The following is a 19,027-nucleotide window of genomic DNA, read 5'->3' as shown; positions in this document are numbered from 1 at the left end:
ACTAGATACGGAAAGCACCTAGCATAGTGCCTAGCACATACGAGCTAATTAACGGTGGCTACGTTATTCTCTCTCTCTTCTGCCTTTTTTCTTAAATTCATTTCTTAAACTCATGCTTCTTCTTGTTCTCCTAACTTCTGAAACTACAGAGGTGAAGCCGTAGTGTTTAAAAAAAAAAAACTTTCCTTTTTTTAATACTTACAGTACAGAAGTGGATAAATATCAGAATTCTTTGATCACAGGTGTCAAACCCCTGGCTTAACAAGTAAAGAGAATCTCTCTAAAAACTAAAGTCTGTTAAACAAAACAGTAAAGGGCATCTTTTGGTTCATGTAACTAAGTAGTCTAGAGGTGAGCCTGGCGTAGGTGAAAGCTCTCCCCAGTGATTCAATGTCATCAACATTGTCTCTGCGTGGACATTCAAAGGGTCAGATTCCACACAGGGCCCTCTGACTTCAGGTTCTCCCTTTGCAGCCAGATGGCCACTCCCGCTCTAAACGACATGTGTGTGCTGTGTGTAGTTTATTTTTGCTTTATTGTACCTCAAATGCAAAGCAACGCATTAATCAGGGGCCTCAATTCATAGCACGTAGTCATCACCACTCAGTACAAAAACTCATTCCCTCACTTTATTATATACGATTCAGTTCCTCCTTCCTTCCTTAGTCCCCAGTCCCCCATATCTCATGGGTGCCCACTTAATATATGACCCTTGCCATCCATGTATGCTTCTAAAATAGTGTTATTTTGTGTGTATACACCTTTAATTCATACAAATGGTCTGGGGCTATAAATCTTGCTGTTTCCTCCTTTTCTCACTTTTCTTAGATTTGTCCATGTCGCTATGCTGTGTGTTGCTTATCTCTGCATGGTTTTCTATACTATATGTCCACCACAGTTTACAGAAATGTTTCTCCGGTGGTAGATACCTAGATTGCCTCCAATTTCTTATTGGCTACGGATAGTCTTCTGCGAGGTGCCTGTTCATCTCTTTTCATCATTCAATTGCATTTTATCTTTTTGTTGCAGATATTAATCTCTTACTAGGTTGAGATGTGTTTGATATTTTCATCTATAACCTCTCTTTTAACTTTGTCCATGACATCCTATGTTGAACAGAAAATCTTTATTTTTAATGGTCAAATTGATCCATTTTTCTACAGATACGTGTCAAGGGGTTTGCTAGGAGATACTTCCCTACCCTTGGGTCACAAAGATCTCCTCCTACACTTTCTTCTATTAACTTTATAGTTTTAAGTTGGATCTATAGAGGTATTGTTCATGCATTGATTTCTGGATACTCTACAACTGCTTTTATGAATGGCATGCTATTCTCCATTATACACTCTAATAGTGTATAATAGTGTAATCGTGTTCACTAGTATCAGGGAATGCTGCTGATTTCTGAAAGTTGAGTTTGTGTTCAACAACTTTGCTAAGGGGGTGCTTGGCTGGCTCAGTCAGTAGGGCGTATAATTCTTGATTTCTGGGTTGTAAATTCAAGCCCCATATTGGGTGTAGAGATTGCTTAAATAGATAGATGATAGATAGATAGATAGATAGATAGATAGATAGATAGATAGATAGATAAGTTAGGGGGAGGGGACAGTATAATTTCCTCTTCCACTTCTTTCACTTTTGTCTTATCTTAGATCATTAGACTGGTCCTTTAATACAATGTTAAAGAGTAGTGGTAAAAGCGACATCTTAAAAAAAAAAAGTGATATCTTTTTTCCTTATCTCAGTTTTCTCCGTAAGTGTGGTGTTTACTCTAAATTTTTCGTATATAGTTTATTTTTTTTAAAGATTTTATTTATTTATTTGACAGACAGAGATCACAAGTAGGCAGGCAGAGAGAGAGAGGAGGAAGCAGGCTCCCTGCTGAACAGAGAGCCCGATGCGGGGGATGGGATGAATAATGCTGCTATAAACATTTTTGTACCATAGTTCCCCTTATCCAAGTGGTATATGTTCCAAGACCCCCAGTGGATGCCTGAAACCATGGATGTACGGAGCCCTACATATACTATGTTCCTATACATACATACCGAAGATAAAGTTTAATTTATAAATTAGGCACAATAAGAGATTATCAATAATAACTAATAAAATAGAATAATTATAACAATATACTGTGATAGAAGTTATGTGAATGTGGTCTCTTCCTCTCAAAATATCTTTTTATATTGTACTCACCCTTGTAATGATATGAAACAATAAAATGCCTACATGATGAGATGAAGGGAGGTGAATGACATAGGCATTATAATGTAGCATTAGGCTACCACCCACCTTCTGATGCTGTCGGAAGGGAGACCATCTTCTTCCAAACCATGGCTGACCATAGGTAACTGAAATTGTGGATAAGGGGGACTACTGTACAAGTTTTTGTGTGGGTGTATGTTTTCACTTCTCCTAGGTGTGTACCTAGGTGTGGAACTGCTGGGCCATATGGAAACTCTGTTTAACTTTTGAGGAACCACCAAACTCTTTCCCACAGTAGCTGAAACAGTTTGCATTTCTACTAGCAATATAGAAGAGCTTAAATTTCTCTGTGTCCTTGCCAACACTTGTTATTTTCCATTTTTTTTATGAGAGCTATTGCAGTAGGTATAAAGTGATACTCATCCTCTTGATATGCATTTCCCTAGTGACTCATGGTGTTGAGTATATTTTCATGTGCTTATTAAGTACTTAGTATATTGGTATAGTAGATAGCTAAGTATATTAAGTATAAAAGTCCTACTTCAAGGAGAGTTTCCAAAGAGACTTTGTGCTGTAACCTTTCTAAGGCCTTGCATATGAATGAACTTACCATTTTTACCTCCTCACATTTATAGACTAGTTTAGCTGGATATAATATTCTAAGTTATTTTCCTTCAACACTTAGAAAATATAACTTGATTGCTTTTTTGTCTCCAGTGTTTGTTAGAAAAACTAGTGTCAATCAAATTTTTACTCTTTTGTGGACTATCTGCTCCTTCTCTCTAGCTTTTAGAATTTTGTTATTGTCTTTGGTGTTCTTGAATTTCACTATAATGTGTCAAAATTTAGTTTTGCCATATTTATTCTGTTTGGTGCTCCATGAGAGACCTATGTATTAGAATCTTTTTTGTCTTCAATTTCTGAAAGCTCTTATGATTTCTGTAAATATTTTCTTTCCTAAGTCTATTTTCTCTCTTTCTGGGACACATATTGTACAGATATTTACATTATCATCATCATCATCATCATCATCATCATCATCCTCATCATCTCTTCAATGTTCTTTCATATTCCCCATCTCTTTCCAGTACCTTCTGGGAAAATTCCTTGAGCTGATCTGGATCATTATGCATTTTTCAGCTATGGAGACATTCTTGTTTTTATACAATCTATCGGGTTTATTCACTGTTACATATATCATACCCGGTATTTCCATTTGGTTCTCTAGAGCTGCTTATATGTTATTATTGTCCTCCTATCTCAGGAAGGATCTTTACTATGCTTATTTTAAATTCTTGATTTGTTCCATTCTGGTTTGTCTAGTCCAGTTTGTTCCAGTTATTGTCTCTTTTGGTGTGACTGTGACTCTACTCCTCAAATATCTGATTATTTTCACTTGTGAGGTTGTTTTTTCCCAGGTTTATAAACAGCTTTCTTAGCTGGGAATGTATCCTAAGGGCAGAGGCCAAGGGTGGGGCCCTAGCATGTGCTTTTAAGAACCAGGCTGGGAGCCTCAGAGGGCATTTCCCAGGGCCAACTCCCAAGCACCAGAATCAGATCTTGACCCAAACTGTGGGTCCAGTGTTGTGGTTGTTGTTTTCCGCTAACTCGTTCACAGTGGCTTATCTTTGTATTCAGTGATTTTTTATTATATATCTCTGCACTTTGTAACTTCAGCTATGGGCATTCTCTGAGGCCTAGATTTAAAGTATGTCCCACTAAAGAGTATTTGAGTTTGCTTTTTCCTGGCTCCTAGGAACATTACCAACCGAGGACCATGCCAAACTAAGCATGAGCTTAAGGATTTCAGGGCCTCAGAGACAGGATGAATTTCAGCCACTAAAGCATGTGACGGGTTATTGCTTTTGGTTAGGAACTCTTAAAGAAGGTTCTCCAGCCTGCTAGCCCACCCTGAGCTGAGATTAAGACAGAAAGGTCTCTGGGTGCCTGCCTGACTCAGTCGGTAGAGCATGTGACTCTCAATCGCAGGGTTGTGAGTTTGAGCCCCATGTTGGGTGAGTGTAGAGATTACTTAAAAAATAAAATCTTGGGGCGCCTGGGTGGCTCAGTGGGTTTTAAAGCCTCTGCCTTTGGCTCAGGTCATGATCCCAGGGTCCTGGGATCGAGCCCCACATAGAGCTCTCTGCTCAACGGGGAGCCTGCTTCCCTTCCTCTCTCTCTGCCTGCCTCTCTGCCTACTACTTGTGATTTCTGTCTGTCAAATAAATAAATAAAATCTTCAAAAAAAAAAACAAAAAACAGAAACAGAAAAGTCTCTTCTTAGTGAGATCAGGGGGATATTTTTTTCATTCCCACCAATGAGGTCAACTTTGGGGGTTCCATCATTTTGTAAGAGTTTTTTAATAGTTCTTTTTTAAAAATATTTATTTATTAGAGAGAGAGAGAGTGCGAGCAGAAGCAGAGGGAGGAGTCAGGGGGAAGGGTTGGGGGCGGGGCATGGGGAGAGGCAGGCTCCCCACTGAGCAGGGAGCCTCACCCAGGACTCCATCCCTGGACCCTGGGATCATGACCTGAGCCAAACGCTTAACCAGCTAAGCCACCTAGGTGCTCCGATTTTTAAGACTTTTTGGTCCGTCCTTCCCCATGCTAGTCTTAGGCCTTCCTTGCTTCTGATGGCCTATGGCAAATTGAAATCCAGACTGTAGGCCACCAGGGAAACCACAGATCTCTTCAGGGCAAATGCTGCACCATGTTCACTCTCCTGCTCCTCTTCCTTTGCCATCTCTGGCTATTCTGGCTCCGTTTCCCTCAGCTCTGTCACGCTTTGAAAAAGTGGTTTCTGTGTGCGTGTGTGTATTTGTTAAAATCTCACCCAGCGCTTCTGGTGTTTTATAATGAGAGAAGTCTCTGCACATCTCATCTTTCATAATGTCAACAACAAAATCCTATAACCATTTTGCATAAAATAGTTTATGTGTAAATATGTACGATGTACATATTAATATTTAATATAAAATTACATGTGTTCTTTAGTATTTAATTCTCTATTAACTGTGCATTCACAGCCCAGTTCATAAGTCAGGCGGTTGTCTGTCACCCCCAGGGCAGCAGGTGTCCTGAGGAAAGGACAGGAGTTCCCTGAGGAGGAGGGGTTGACCATAGCAACTTCAACTTACTAAAATGGGACTCTTTCTGTGTCAGTTTCACCAGAAACCCCCAAGGCTGAGAACAAAACAGTAGGCGCCAAGTCTGTCCACATTCTAAAGCGAGGAGGAGCTAGGTCACCGATGCTGCCCGCGCTGAGAGACCGTGAAATGGATCCTGGGAAGCACCAGCTCACCCGTAGCTCACTGCCGGGAAGGATTAGCTCGGCATCCACCCCAGGAGATGTAAGAGAACGTGAGAGGATTTCTGTGGACGTCCCTGTCAGTATGCTGGAGGTTTCCCGAAGTCTCCCCAACCAGGAGAGGGTGGGGCAGCTTCCTCTTTGCCTCGTGCCAAACGAGGGGGCACTTCAAGAAGACCCGTGTGAAGAGCTTGACACATCCTGTGGAGTCCGAGGGACCCAGGGACCGGTGTCTGACTCCCTCCTGAGAGCCCGAAGACGACCCGTCGGGTGGCCAGCTCCTTGAGAAGACAAGCCTGGGTTCAGAATGGAATGGCTTGCACGCCCAAAGCTCCTGAGTTCCTGTGGGCCTGATGTGGTTCTCAAGGGAGGAGTGAGATTTGCTCATTTTAAGAAGGAATCCAGCTGAAGGGAACCTCTGGAGGCTTGCGATGGACATCAGTGGCGGGGAGCCTGGGGTAGGAATCCGAGTAACTAGAGAAGGCGTGGCCTACTGGGGAACGGCAGCTGAGAGATCACGGGGATGCGCAGAGTCTGGAGACCCAGGAGGAAGCACGTGTGAGGAAAGCTCCTCCCAGAGGACACCAGCACCAGATGACAGGTCTGCCACTTGAGTAGGGAGAGCAGGCCCAGAACAGCCGTCGCTGGGAAGAGGAAGTGCGTGTGACAAATCAGAACGGCGCTGACCTTGACCCCCGTCCTCCCTCAGATGGCCATGCTGGGCAAGGGGAGAAGTTGGAAATTAACTGACATTTGAAGTTTTAATAGATGACTGGATGAGATTTGCCAATGCCCAGGAAGAGAGGCTATTTCTGAAACGACGAGGGGAGGCTGGAAATTCTTCAACCTGTTTGTTACTTTGCAGAGACTGGAAAAGCCGGAGCGGTCATCCAGGCAGAAGGAAAAAAACAAAGCATCACAGCAGGGTTGTAAGGGCACTCGTGAGAGCAGAAAGTGGCTTTCCCTTGACCCCTAACAAGTCTAGCTCGTTCCACAGACAGGCTGCGTGTGAGGAGTGAAGAGCAGGTCAGGGAGATGGAGAAGCTGGCCGTGTGCTCCACCCTTTTTGGCCCATGGCAGCCTCAGCCGACGACGGGGAGAAGTTCTACTGGGTGAAGTTTGGAATTTTAATGTCCTACGGCCTGGATTTTCTTAAAACCAAAGAAAAAGGGCTAATCGTCCTGTTAGCTCTTGGAATAGCTGCGTGAACCATCACAATTTCATGCTGGCGAGGAGGAATTCCGCCAGGAGGTTTGCGAGCCATGGTGGGGAGAGGAATAGATCGTTGCTCTCTGCCTGTGTCTAGCAGGTCAGCTTGCTTGTTCATAGTCCCATTTACTTCTATTATAATGTATTGCAGTTTATAGGCTACAGGAGGTGATTGGTTAGGTTAACTTGATGAAAAGTAATACCTTTCAACAGATGAAATTACTATGTAATGCCAAGTAGCCGCGAAAACCCTGTAAACTGCTAAGAGACAGTGATCATCTTGTTGGGAAGTATTCGCAGGAGTTTTACAACTGAAAAATTAATTGCTATTTTTCTTTTACAAGAGAGTCAAGTGTTTCTTAATTGCCTTCCTCTTCTGTGAGGATGAGAGACGATCAGGGGGACGCTCCTGCGGGGTCCACAGTCTTTTGTCAGCCAGCATTCATCCCCGCAACCGTGGCTGCTGCTCTCGCTCTCCGTGGTCCAGGGACCAGAATTACGGAAATGACGCCTCCCAGACTCCTTCGCCTTCAAGGTTCTGGATGCACTTTCTTTCTGCCAGTGTATGCAGGTGAGATTTTTGTAGGTGGGAGGAAAAAGTGGTATTACTTTTTTCTTTGGCAGCACCTAGCAAAATGGGTAGGTCATGGTAGACTTCAAGTTCTCCCCTAGGGTCTAGGTGATCTGTGCGCCCTCACGTTGGTAACTAGGCACAGATCTGATCAACAGTGGGGGTTCCTTGCATTTTTCTGAACTGGGTGACCACCCCAACCTCCTTGTAACTGCTTAGACCTGCTGAACCTTGGTGGCAACTTCCCCAACCTCGTCCAGTCCTTCTAAACATATCCTAAGCTTCTTAATGCCCTGTTTGCTTGAAAGGTCTGCAGCGGGCTCTCTCTTGCTGATGGACCCCTGATGGTCATAGCGTCTAGTAGATGGTATTGTGAAGGAAATGAACATGCTGAATGGGTCCCTTAAGTTAGAAGTCATTTTTTAAAGCTACAAAGGAGGCATTAACTGCTTTTTTTTTTTAAACTTATGTGATAGAGAGAAACTTGAAAATTGGTCTTTAGAAATACTTATCACTATGTGATTCTGTTGCCCAAAATGATGTGTTAAACCAACATTTTCAAAATACGGAAAAGTACTGAATTACATTGTTTTCACTAAAATAAACACTACTCTTTCTTTGCTGAGAGAACATAGGACTTTTTTTTTTACTGTTAGTAAATAAAATAAAAATATTTTCTAAATGTTGTGTATTTCATTTTTAAAAACAGCCTTTTAATTCTATTTTGTGCATATTTTTAGTGTATGTACTATATATTTCAGTAATGCATGTATATAGTTTAAAAATAAATGCAAACACTTATGGGGGAGATGCAAGATTTTTACCACTGGCCACATAATCAAAAAAGTTTAGGGGGGGCATCTGGCTGGCTCAGACAGTGAGCTCAAGCCCCATGTTGGGTGTAGAGTTTAAATGAGTAAATAATAAAATTGTCCTCATTAAAAAATGAGAAATCACCGCTTTCAGACACATATCTAGAGTATCACAAGGGATGGAACTAGTGCCTTCACGTGTATATTCTCTTAGATACGCCCTCTTTCATGAGTCCTGGCGCTTTCCCACCAAAAACTCCCCCAGATTCCCATGTGACTGGCCAGGTCGCCAAGTAACTGCTGTAGTTGCAGAGTTCAGACTGAATCCTCTGGGTCTGTTCCCACAGTTTCACTGGGCATAGAACACTTGTCCCAGAACAACTCCTCTTCCCTTACGGAGCTTGAAGGACAGAATGGTGGCCTCGTGATTGTTGGGAGAATGGAGACTGGGTCTCTCTACTTAAATGTACGGGCACTGTCCCACCCTCACATATGCACACACACAAGCTCAAGACACTGGAGCCTTCCATCAGCTGGGTCTCTGCCCAAATGCCACCAAATCGGCAAGGACATCCCCGAACATATATGAAGCAGCAGGTTGCAATCTGCTGCCCCGAGCTTTCCTTTTCTCCATAGCACTCACCACCGGTTGATAAATTTGATGTTTGATCTGATTACTGTCTGTCTTTCTAAATGGAAACTTCACGAGTATAGAAGTTTCACTTTTGTTTGCTTTTGCTTCCCTAGCATCTAGAAGAGTGCTTGACTCCCAGCAGATGCTTAATAAAAATTCACCGAGTGATCAAATAGTTGCTTTCCCAACCACCCTTGACCAAAACCTAGGAATAGGAGCCAGACCATGCTAATGAGAAGTCCTCACCCAGAATGTGGCGCTTAGGTAAAGACGTTATCTGTTGTAGGCCAAGTAAAAGCACAGAAACCACAGGCTATATAGTCAGTGTCCTGGAGCAGCAGCTCTGGTGTCCTGGCGCCCAGCTCATATCCACCGTCCTTGTGTCCGACTTGCAAGCTATTAGCAGTTGTTTTCACTGGATTGGATGGGAAGCAGGATTCTGGGTGAGATCTTTGTCTGTGTGGCTTCTAAGGCTGGTCTCCGCCTTATCAGGAAATTCTGAAAATTACCCTGCATCTTTTTAATAAAAATCCATTTTCTGCTATAACTTAAAAAATATATTTTTAAAAATACACTTTGGTGTTAGATTGCCTGGAGCCAAACACCAGCTTTCCACAGACGGTTGATCATGCTGACTAAACCATGAAACTATTCTGAGATTGTTCCCACATTTGTAAGTGGGTAAAATGAGATATTACCTCAGAGGGTTGTGGTGAAGGTCAAGTGAGACATTGCCTGTGAAGTGCTCCGGGACGTCATCGTTCACACACTTGCGATCCTAGGTTATATAAGGCCAACAGAAGGGTTTTATTTGATAAACTGTTTTTTAACATGATCACTAACATTTAAGAGTTAGGGCATTTCATAAAAATGCTGGATTTACAATGATTGAAAAGTTAGTGGCTCTGGCAACACTGGCAACACTTTGCTACTTTGCAACAGAGATCGAGCTGGAAAGCAGCTAGCTCCTTTGCAGGACGTAGGAACCCACCTGGCCAGATTTACTTTTGTATTACCCGCCTGGTCTCTGCTGTAGGGTTTTGAGTTTGTAGCCTTGCAATTAGGAACCTAAAGACCTTCCAAAGCTGCAAAATTGAGAAATTTCGCTTAATTGTTCCCACAAAATTTTTCAGACCGATTTGCTGTTTTATTGTTGCAGAGTAATTTCAAAACTTAGTGGAATCATTCCAAACAACAGCCGTCTTATCACCTTTAATGATTCTTGGAGTTAACTGGGCTTAGCTGGGCAATTCTCTGCTCTACCTGGCAGAGACTATGGTCTTCTCCAAGTGCCGCTGGATTAGGACATTCAAGATGGTTTACACATGCCTTTCTTGGGGTGTCTGGGTGGCTCAGTTGGTTAAACAACTGCTTTTGGCTCAGGTCATGATCCTGGAGTCCCGGGATTCAGTCCCACATCAGGTTCCTTGCTTGGCAGGGAGTATGCTTCTCTCTCTGACCCTCCCCCTTCTCATGTGGGCTCGCTCTCGCTCTCTCTCAAATAAATAAAATCTAAAACAAAAACAAAAAACTCAGCAGGGAGCTCACTTGCTGCTATCTCAGTACTCCTCCACAGGCGTTGGGGATTTCACAGCCTGGTAGCTAGATAAGACGCAGAAGTGAAGGTTTCGAGTTTTAAGGCCTGGTCTTGGATAGATGGCCTAGAATATCACTTCTGTTGTATTCTGTTGGTCAAAGCTCATCAGAAGGCCAGCTCAGATTCAAGAAGGGGAGGGGTGGGTGGGATGGGAAATAAGCTTCACCTCTTTTTTTTAAACTGGTGAAAAAAAATTTTTTTGTTTTTAGATTTTATCTGTTTATTTGTCAGAGAGAGTGCGAGCACACAAGTAGGGGGAGCAGCAGCCAGAAGGAGAAGGCTTGCAGGGAGCCTAATGAGGAGCAGGGAGCCCAATGCAGGACTCAATCCCAGGAGATCATGATCTGAGCAGAAGGCAGACACTTATCCCACTGAGCCACCCAGGCATCCCAAGCTTCACCTCTTGATGTAAGGAGCAAGTTATGTATAAAAAGAGAAGACTCTTGGAAGCCCATCTTTGGAGGCTAGTGGCTACATATAGCTAACATTTCATGATTATTTACTCTTTGTGTAAGAATGGCTTAGAGCAGAAGAAAAGAGTCTCTTGGCCATTTAGTAAAAAGGAATTCAGAATTAGTAATTACTCTGTACCACAACATATAAAGTTATAGAAGGCCTATTTCCAATAAATTCTCCCACTTCCTCAGAGCTGGCGTAAATTTGCTATATCTTAGAAAGCTGGTTAAACAAATTTATAGTTAAATAACAAAAATTCAGCTGACTAAATTTGAAAGATTTAATTGGCTTTATTGATCAAGTCATGAAACAGAGGGTTACAGAAAAGGAAAGGCTTTTTAAAGACAGAAATCGTTACAAAAAGGGAATTATTAGCTAAGAATCCATTGTTTTAAGCAATGCTGCCTTCCTGAGGGGAACGGAAGGAGTCTATCAATTTCCTAGCGCTGACCAGTAAATTTCCATACTGACTGGTTATAGGTTCTTTTCTTTCTTTAAAGAAACCTATAGGCTATAGGTTTCTTTTCTTTTTTTTAAATTTTATTTTATTTAACAGAGAGAGAGATCACAAGTAGGCAGAGAGCTAGGCAGAGAGAGAGAGAGAGAGAGAGAGAGAGAGAGGAAGCAGGCTTCCCGCTGAGAAGAGAGCCTGATGGGGGCTTGATCCAAAGACCCTGAGATCATGACCTGAGACAAAGGCAGAGGCTTAACCCACTGAGCCACCCAGATGCCCCATAGGTTCAATTTCTGAGGGTTTCTGACTGCAGTCAGGTTAGGTGTTAATTCTTGGTTTACTGGCTTGGGGCCTTAATCTAAGTGAGGCCATTTTCAGCCTGTGGTTTTCTAGAATAACTGATAACATTCTCCCCAAACCCTAATTCATTCATATTAAGTCATTCTAGTCAGGTCTCCTCTAATGTTCATGCTGTAAGTGTCAGGATTCTAGCCGGATTATGAACTGTTTCCTCGAAATTGGCCACAGCTAAATCTGGTGAACCCTGACAGGGACCCAAGAGGAGGGAGCTGTTAAAAGTGGGAATTCATGGGCGCCTGGGTGGCTTAGTGGGTTGAGCGGTTGCTTTGGGCTCCTGTCATATCTCAGGGGCCTGGGATCAACCCTCCCCAGTCAGGCTTCCTGCTCAGCGGGGAGCCTGCTTCTCCCTCTTCCTCTGCCCCTTCCCTCATGCTCTCTCTCAAACGAATGAATAAAATCTTGGAAAAGGAAGGTTGGGGGGGGGGGTGGGACTTCAGGAATCTGAGCAGTTGCTTCCTGGCTCACGGAGCGGAGCCACGACGGAGCGGAGACACAGGTATCCTATTTGTAAAAAGTACGATTAACACGTAATCTAGGGAACCTCCAGGAGCTCAGAGGTGAAATGAATCGTTTTAACTTTACCATATTACCCACAAAGGCCTAGAGCAGCTCCTGACCTAGACTTGTCGAGGAAAACTGGAAGCCCAGAAGATAAATAGGAATGTTAACACAAAACGGTTCAACCTCAGGCGGAGGAAGTAACAGGAATGGAGAAGACAACGAGAGAAGTTGGGGCACCAGGCGCAAAGGGTGTGAGGAAATGAGGAGAGATGACGGTTACGACACAGGCAAGGGTCCAAAAGTTTCAGGGGCAAGAGGGAGCCACAGCGAGATTTTAAAAGAGGAGTTAAGGTCGCTGATGAGAGGTGACTTGTCCAAACTGCACAATTAGGACGACAGCCAGGAAAAGAGGTTCTAATTATTTCTAATTAGCTAATTTCCAGTGAATTAATAAATCCCCGCTGTCCCACGTTTAGCTTCCACCCGGCAATTCAAAACGTAACGCACACGTCCCCCACTCGCCAATGGCTTTGCGGAAATGGCCTCAGCGCTTCAACCGGAAACAGAAAGTGACCGATGCGGACGCCACCTAACGGCGGGTTGGGGGCAAGCTAAATCCGGAAAGCCGCAACACCGGAAGGGGCCGCCTGTTTCCGGTAAAAATCCGACTAGGGAGAAGCTCAGAGGGCGAGTCCCCGAGGTTCGACCAGTGTACCCAGCGCGCTCTGCTCCGCGACATCGCTTGCCCACTTTTGCGCAGGCGCGGGGGTACAGGGCAGGCAAAAGCGTACGCAAAACCGTGCGCGCGCCCGTTCTCCGTCCGGCGCAGCGGTGCTGTTTCGAGGGTAAAGCCTTTGGAGCTGGAACGCGGGCTCCTGTTCGCCGAACTACAACTCCCAGCATGCCTCACCCCCTCATGTTGGTACTAGGTGTGGTGTCTGAGGATAGGTTAAAAGGCGACCTAAATGACGATGACGTACCAAAGAGGAAAAAGAATTGAATACGTTGCTGGAGCGACTCGTTCACAGAAGCCCCAGTGGCCTAATGGATAAGGCATTGGCCTCCTAAGCCAGGGATTGTGGGTTCGAGTCCCATCTGGGGTGGTTGGCTTTTTCGTCCTCAAAATGATTTTTAGCCGTTTTTAGAGAACTACACCGAAATATGCTAACTTAATTTTACTTTTTTAAAAATGGGAAGGATATGTGTGATTTTCCTAGGCGATGGGCTACAGTTTGAGAGAATAAGAATACTCCATTTCCTTCTTCCGAGTCGTATAGTGCCGTAAGATTTCTAGGAAGTCAGTACTTTGAATTCTGCTATCCCCTCTAGGTACCAAAATGAATCTTTCGTGTTCTGTTTCAAATCAACACCCACTCCCACCAGGCGCACTTATTCTCGAGACTCAGCGGTCAGCTAATGACGTTTTAAATGACGCAGTCAGCAAAGAACCTTTCCCCTAGCCCAGCCTTTCTCACTTTTTCTTAAGGACCTGGTGAGTCAGTTAAACTCGGCTTTCGTTTGCTTCTCCCTAACTTCTTAGGGTGCTGCTCGGTGTTTGATTAGTAAGGCCCCGCAGAGAAGGGAAGTGAGATATTCCACTACTCTGCGTTCGCTGGGGGGACCCAGTAGTCTGCGTCCGATTGTACCATTTAGCGGCTGAGCTGGGGGGGGGAGGGAGTTAGAGGGGGTGTAGGGCGCCATTGGGCACCACGCTCCGAAGACGGGAAAATGGCGGCCCTAGGTTCCCCAGCGCGCACTTTACGAGGTCTTCTACGGGAATTGCGGTACATGAACGAGGCCACGGGCCGACCCTATCGCGACACCGCGGCCTATCGGTACCTCGTGAAAGCTTTCCGTGCACATCGGGTACGGAAGCTTGAGTCGGGTTTTCCAGCGTCCCTTCCACCGGGGGTGGGGGTCGGGGTGGGTGGGGAATATGGGCAGGGATTGGGAGCCCTGGGGCTCGGCGCCTGCATTTCCTGTGAGCGACCCTCCCACCCAGCCCTGGTTCTGGCTAAACAAATCCAGGCCCTAGGCCCCGGTCTCCCAGGAACTAACTAAGGACCAACAGGACAGGAAAGTCGGGATGGAGGCGTCCCGAGGATTTTATTGGCTGGTCTTCTGCAGGTGCGGAGAAGAAAGATCAGTGAAGTCGAAGAGATGGGGGAAAAGAAGAGATGTACTTGGAGAGTGTAGGGTCACTAGCTACAGCGTTTATCCACCACTCTCCTCGCCCATCCTCTAGTAGTTATTCTGGAAAACAGTGTTTGATGCAGAAAAGAGAACTGTAATAAGATGAGAAATATTAAGAACTTGGCAGACACTGTGTTGTATCTCATACCCCATTTAAGGAAATGGTGCCTTGCAGAGCTGAACTAGAAACCTGTCATGAGATTGTGCTGTCCCAACATGAACGTGATTATCTGACCGGATCCATTTATTTCCTTACATAGCAGATAAATTTGAACATATGGGAAACCATCCTTGGGAAATTCCTTTGTGAAACCCACACTCCGTATTCCCCTTAGGCAAGAGCAGGTGGAAGCGGTTTTATTCTCCAAGTGGGACAACTGAGGCTCAGGGACACTGACCTGTGAGAGGAAATGCGTAGGAACAGCTAGAACCTCCATTCACAGGGTTCTTCCATTTACTTGTTGCCTGTGGAGATCGGGCTTCGAAGGAAGTTGAAAGGAATGTCTGAAAGATGGGTTAGAGAATCACTTTGGGCTGTAGGGTAGGAAGCTCACTGTCATTTGAACAATGTGGGAAAAAGGAGAACCAGCATCTTGCTCAGTCTTTGAGCCATGGAAGTAGATTGCAATATTTTAGAACTAAAATTCAGAAATTAAAAATGTGTATATATTTGAGTAAACTCTATGCCCAACATGGGGCTAAAATTCAAAATTTTCCTTTTTCTTAAGATTTATTAGAGAGGGGGCAAGTGGAAGAGGGAGAGAGCAAGAGTCTCAAGCAAACTCCACGCTAAGTGCGGAGCTGCCATGGGGCTTGATCCCAGGACCCGGATACCATGACCTGAGCTGAAAAATGAAGTGTAATGCCTAGCTTATTGAGCCACCCAGTCACCTCTAAAATTCAGAAATTTTTACAAGGCCAAAATGGTAGGGACTTTAGGAACTTGACTAAAATTATGAATAAGATGTACATGAATCCTGTCTTTTAAGACAAAGCTCGCAGTCCAACTGAGCCTTATGGCAAAACACTTAATGAACAATAGGAGGTCCTCCTGTAAAGAAGTAGTAGGATTTCAGGAGGAAAGTCAAGGGTGGGGTTGCGGGGCAGAAGGAGAGAGAGAGGAGAGAGAGAAGCAGACTCCTCACTGAGCAGGGAGCGGGATGCAGGACTTGATCCCAGGACCTTGGGATCATGACCTGAGCTGAAGTGGATGTTTAACTGCCTGAGCCACCCAGGCACCATCATTCTAAGATTTTTAAGGTGACATGATTATAGTTGTACTTTCTGGAGGCAACATTATTGCCCTTGAGAGAGGCTTGGTAATGGCTCTCAAATTCCTTGGAAATGTGCTACAAATTCCGGAAACACCATTCTGTGGAATACATATGAGGCTATGGGGAATGCTTTCTGTTTCTGCTGGCTCAGAGCTAACTCAGTAACCATCTATGCCCATTTTCTTTATCTTTTCTTAAACTGAAGGGGTTCATTTAGGGGAGAACCTCTGCTTTCTCCTTAGAGAAAATACAGTTTTCTTTTGCTTTTTTTTTTTTTTTTTTAAAGATTTAATTATTTGAGAGAGAGCGAGACGGGACAAGCAGGAGAGAGAGAGGGCGTTCTCAAGCGACCTCCGCACAGAGCAGCACTCTGTCCCAGGACTCTGAGATCATGACCTGAGCTGAAACCAAGAGTCGGATGCTTAACCGACTGAACCACGTAGGCGCCCTGAGTTTTCTTTTTCATTTGCTCTTTTTTGGTCTTTTTTTTAGTCACTTACTAAGTATACTTTTTTTTTAAAAAAGATTTTTAAAAATTTATTTTTGAGAGAGAGAAGGCTCCCCACAGAGCAGGGAGCCCGATGCAGGACTCGATCCGAGGACCCTGGGATCATGATCTGGGCTGAAGGCAGACACTCAACCGACTGAGCCCCCTGGGCATCCCACTTTCTGTCTATATTGTTGACCCTTCTCTCCTCACTCATGATTCAAGCTCAGCTGAATCAGAATCTGTATTCTCCTACACTAGTGCGGAATTGCTGTTTCAAACCCTGTCAGTTGGGCTTATATAGTAGGCCTGGATGTTGCCATTTGTTGATGTTTGACATTGGTATTGGTTGCTCATAAATCTTTAAGTATAAAAAGTCAAATGATGAGGGGCGCCTGGGTGGCTCAGTGGATTAAGCCGCTGCCTTCGGCTCAGGTCATGATCTCAGGGTCCTGGGATCGAGCCCCGCATCGGGCTCTCTGCTCTGCAGGGAGCCTGCTTCCTCCTCTCTCTCTCTGCCTGCCTCTCTGCCTACTTGTGATCTCTCTCTCTGTCAAATAAATAAAATCTTTAAAAAAAAAAAAAGTCGAATGATGAAAGACGAATTCTTTTTTCGAGCAGTTTGAGTGCCATTTTCCCATATGTGATCTGCACGTCTTTGTGTGGGCTCTTCAGATCTTAAACCACACTTTCTAATTTTCAGATTCTAACTCTACATATTCCAATAAACGTGAAAGAAAGGGGTTTGCCTGGACGCTGGTGCCCAGAGATTAATCTGCAGTTAGATGTACACAGGCCTCAAGTCACTTGAAGCCGTGCACACATGTGTTTCACCTTTCCTGCCCTCTGCTCACAACCTCAGAACACAAAACTAGTCAAGTAAAGGACAGTGTACTAAATCGAGATTAATTATGAAGACGAGAAAACAAGGTTCGAAGTCATTGGGGACTTCCGAAAGGATATAGTTTCCAGCTACTTAACGGTCATCAGAGTCTGGATTTGGCAGATGGATAATTATATAGAAAGTATAATTAAGGGGCGCCTGGGTGGCGTAGTGGGTTAAAGCCTCTGCCTTTGGCTCAGGTCATGATCCCAGGGTCCTGGGATCGAGCCCCAAGTCGGGCTCTGCTTGGTGGGGAGCCTGCTTCCTCCTCTCTCTCTGCCTGCCTCTCTGCCTACTTGTGATCTCTGTCAAGTAAATAAATAAAATCTTTAAAAAAAAGAATAATACAAATAAATGCATATTACTTTTATTTTTCTTTTAAAGATTTTATTTATTTGACAGGGATCACAAGTAGGCAGAGAGGCAGGCAGAGAGAGAGAGGAGGAAGCAGGCTCCCTGCTGAGCAGAGAGCCCGATGCAGGGCTCCATCCCAGGACCCTGGGATCATGACTTGAGCTGAAGGCAGAGGCTTTAAACCACTGCGCCACCCAGGTGCCCCGCATATTACTTTTATATATAAAACGTTCATTTTGTTACTGTTGAGGACAAAGCTATTATTTCCAGACAAAATGGTGTTACTTTTCAGTGAAATGAAAGACCTATACTACATTAACCAAAGTCAGAAATAATAAAAAGCAGACTTTCATTTGAAGGGGAGGAAGTTCTATATTTTATTCCTTAGGTGACATTAATGATTACAGTTCCCCATCTCAGCCAGTAGCCAACCATTGAAGCCTCTCTGGGCTTTAGTTTCCTTTATTTGTAAAACATTTGCAAGACAAGGGAGTTGAAATAACTTTTGGGGGGTATTAAAATCTGAGGACGCTCAAACTCTTCAGGGCTATTCCTTGTAAAATTCCTCTTCAATTAATTGGAGGTCAGCTTTCTCAATCAACTACAGGGTGTCTCTACATATGTAATTAGTATACACATACACATGTTTATATTTCCTCTCTGCATTTACTTACACTCCAGAGAATGCTTAAGAAATCTTCATGGTCATGTATCTTGGCTGGGCTGCTAATAATCTGTGACCTTACTACTTTCTAGGTTACCAGTGAGAAGCTGTGCAGAGCCCAACATGAGCTTCATTTCCAAGCCGCCACCTATCTCTGTCTCCTACGCAGCATTCGAGAACACGTGGCCCTTCATCAGGAATTTCATGGCAAGGGTGAGCGCTCAGTGGAGGAGTCCGCTGGCTTAGTGGGTCTCAAGTTACCCCAGCAGCCTGGAGGGAAGGGCTGGGAGCCGTGAGAATGGAGAGAGTCCTTGGACGCTGCCATCATACAAGAATTTAATCATCCTTCAATATGTATTTATCATTAAATTTTTGTTTAAGTTTAGGGTTTTTCTCTGTAATCTTGTTGACCGAGTGTTTCTTAGGGAGGTTTCATCCTTTCAGTGAATTTACTGAACTTCTTGTATTAGGCTGATTGATGCTTCTGATCTACTTTTAAAACTATTATTTTTATTTTCAAAGTATACAAACTTACTGTTTTAAGTAACTCAAATGGTACAGAATATAAAATAAAAGGTGTCGTTTTTCTTATCCCTTGTCCCTACCCTGTTGCATCCCCATTACCAGGTAGAAACTGTTGCAAACAGTTTGGTGTGTATCTTTCCAGATATTTCCTATATACGAGCATACAATTATATACGTACGTGCATACATACATATATACTTTATTTAAAAATACACAAATATGGTATGTTTAAGGTCCCGACAGAAAGGAGTAACAGATAGGGTTACTGCAGGGAGTTAAGGAAGGGGTATAGAAAAATGTGGGCTGAATTACAGTCCACAAGTTGGGAAGCCTCCAGGGGCTAGCACCGTCTGGGGACTATCACCTCCACAGGGTGCCAGAATCGACCCTTGTCAGTCTAGGAAGATGGCCACCACTCAGGCCGCAGGGGGGAAGTCTACAGAGAGGGAGATGGAGTGAGCGTACTGACTTCTGCCTTCTAATCTGTGAAATTGCTCTTCCTCTTGAATTGTCTGTCAGCGTGAAAGGCTCCACCATGCC

The 19,027-nt window shown here is 44.1% G+C and overlaps 1 protein-coding gene and 1 non-coding gene across 2 annotated transcripts; both read left to right on the top strand.

The window, feature by feature from the left end:
• The first annotated feature begins 13,136 nt into the window (after window positions 1–13,136).
• On the top strand, window positions 13,137–13,209 carry TRNAR-CCU. Its single transcript has one exon. It is a non-coding gene; the product is annotated as a tRNA-Arg (tRNA).
• Window positions 13,210–13,781: 572 nt separating this feature from the next.
• On the top strand, window positions 13,782–18,552 carry FMC1 (formation of mitochondrial complex V assembly factor 1 homolog). Its single transcript, XM_046020017.1, has 2 exons — window positions 13,782–13,972; window positions 18,054–18,552. The coding sequence occupies exons 1-2, from the start codon at window positions 13,835–13,837 to the stop codon at window positions 18,255–18,257; spliced, it is 342 nt and encodes a 113-aa protein (XP_045875973.1). The 5' UTR covers window positions 13,782–13,834; the 3' UTR covers window positions 18,258–18,552.
• Window positions 18,553–19,027: the final 475 nt, after the last annotated feature.

This window comes from Meles meles, chromosome 10 (assembly GCF_922984935.1).
Source record: "Meles meles chromosome 10, mMelMel3.1 paternal haplotype, whole genome shotgun sequence".
NCBI lineage: Eukaryota > Metazoa > Chordata > Mammalia > Carnivora > Mustelidae > Meles > Meles meles.
Note: the sequence above shows the minus strand (reverse complement) of the source record. Positions and strands in the feature narration are given on the sequence as shown.

Excerpts from the sequence above, each read along its gene's own strand:
- FMC1 (XM_046020017.1), top strand. The coding sequence starts at position 13,835 with ATGGCGGCCCTAGGTTCCCCAGCGCGCACTTTACGAGGTCTTCTACGG. Across the intron at positions 13,973-18,053 it reads AAGCTTTCCGTGCACATCGG|GTTACCAGTGAGAAGCTGTG; the intron begins GTACGGAAGCTT and ends ACTACTTTCTAG.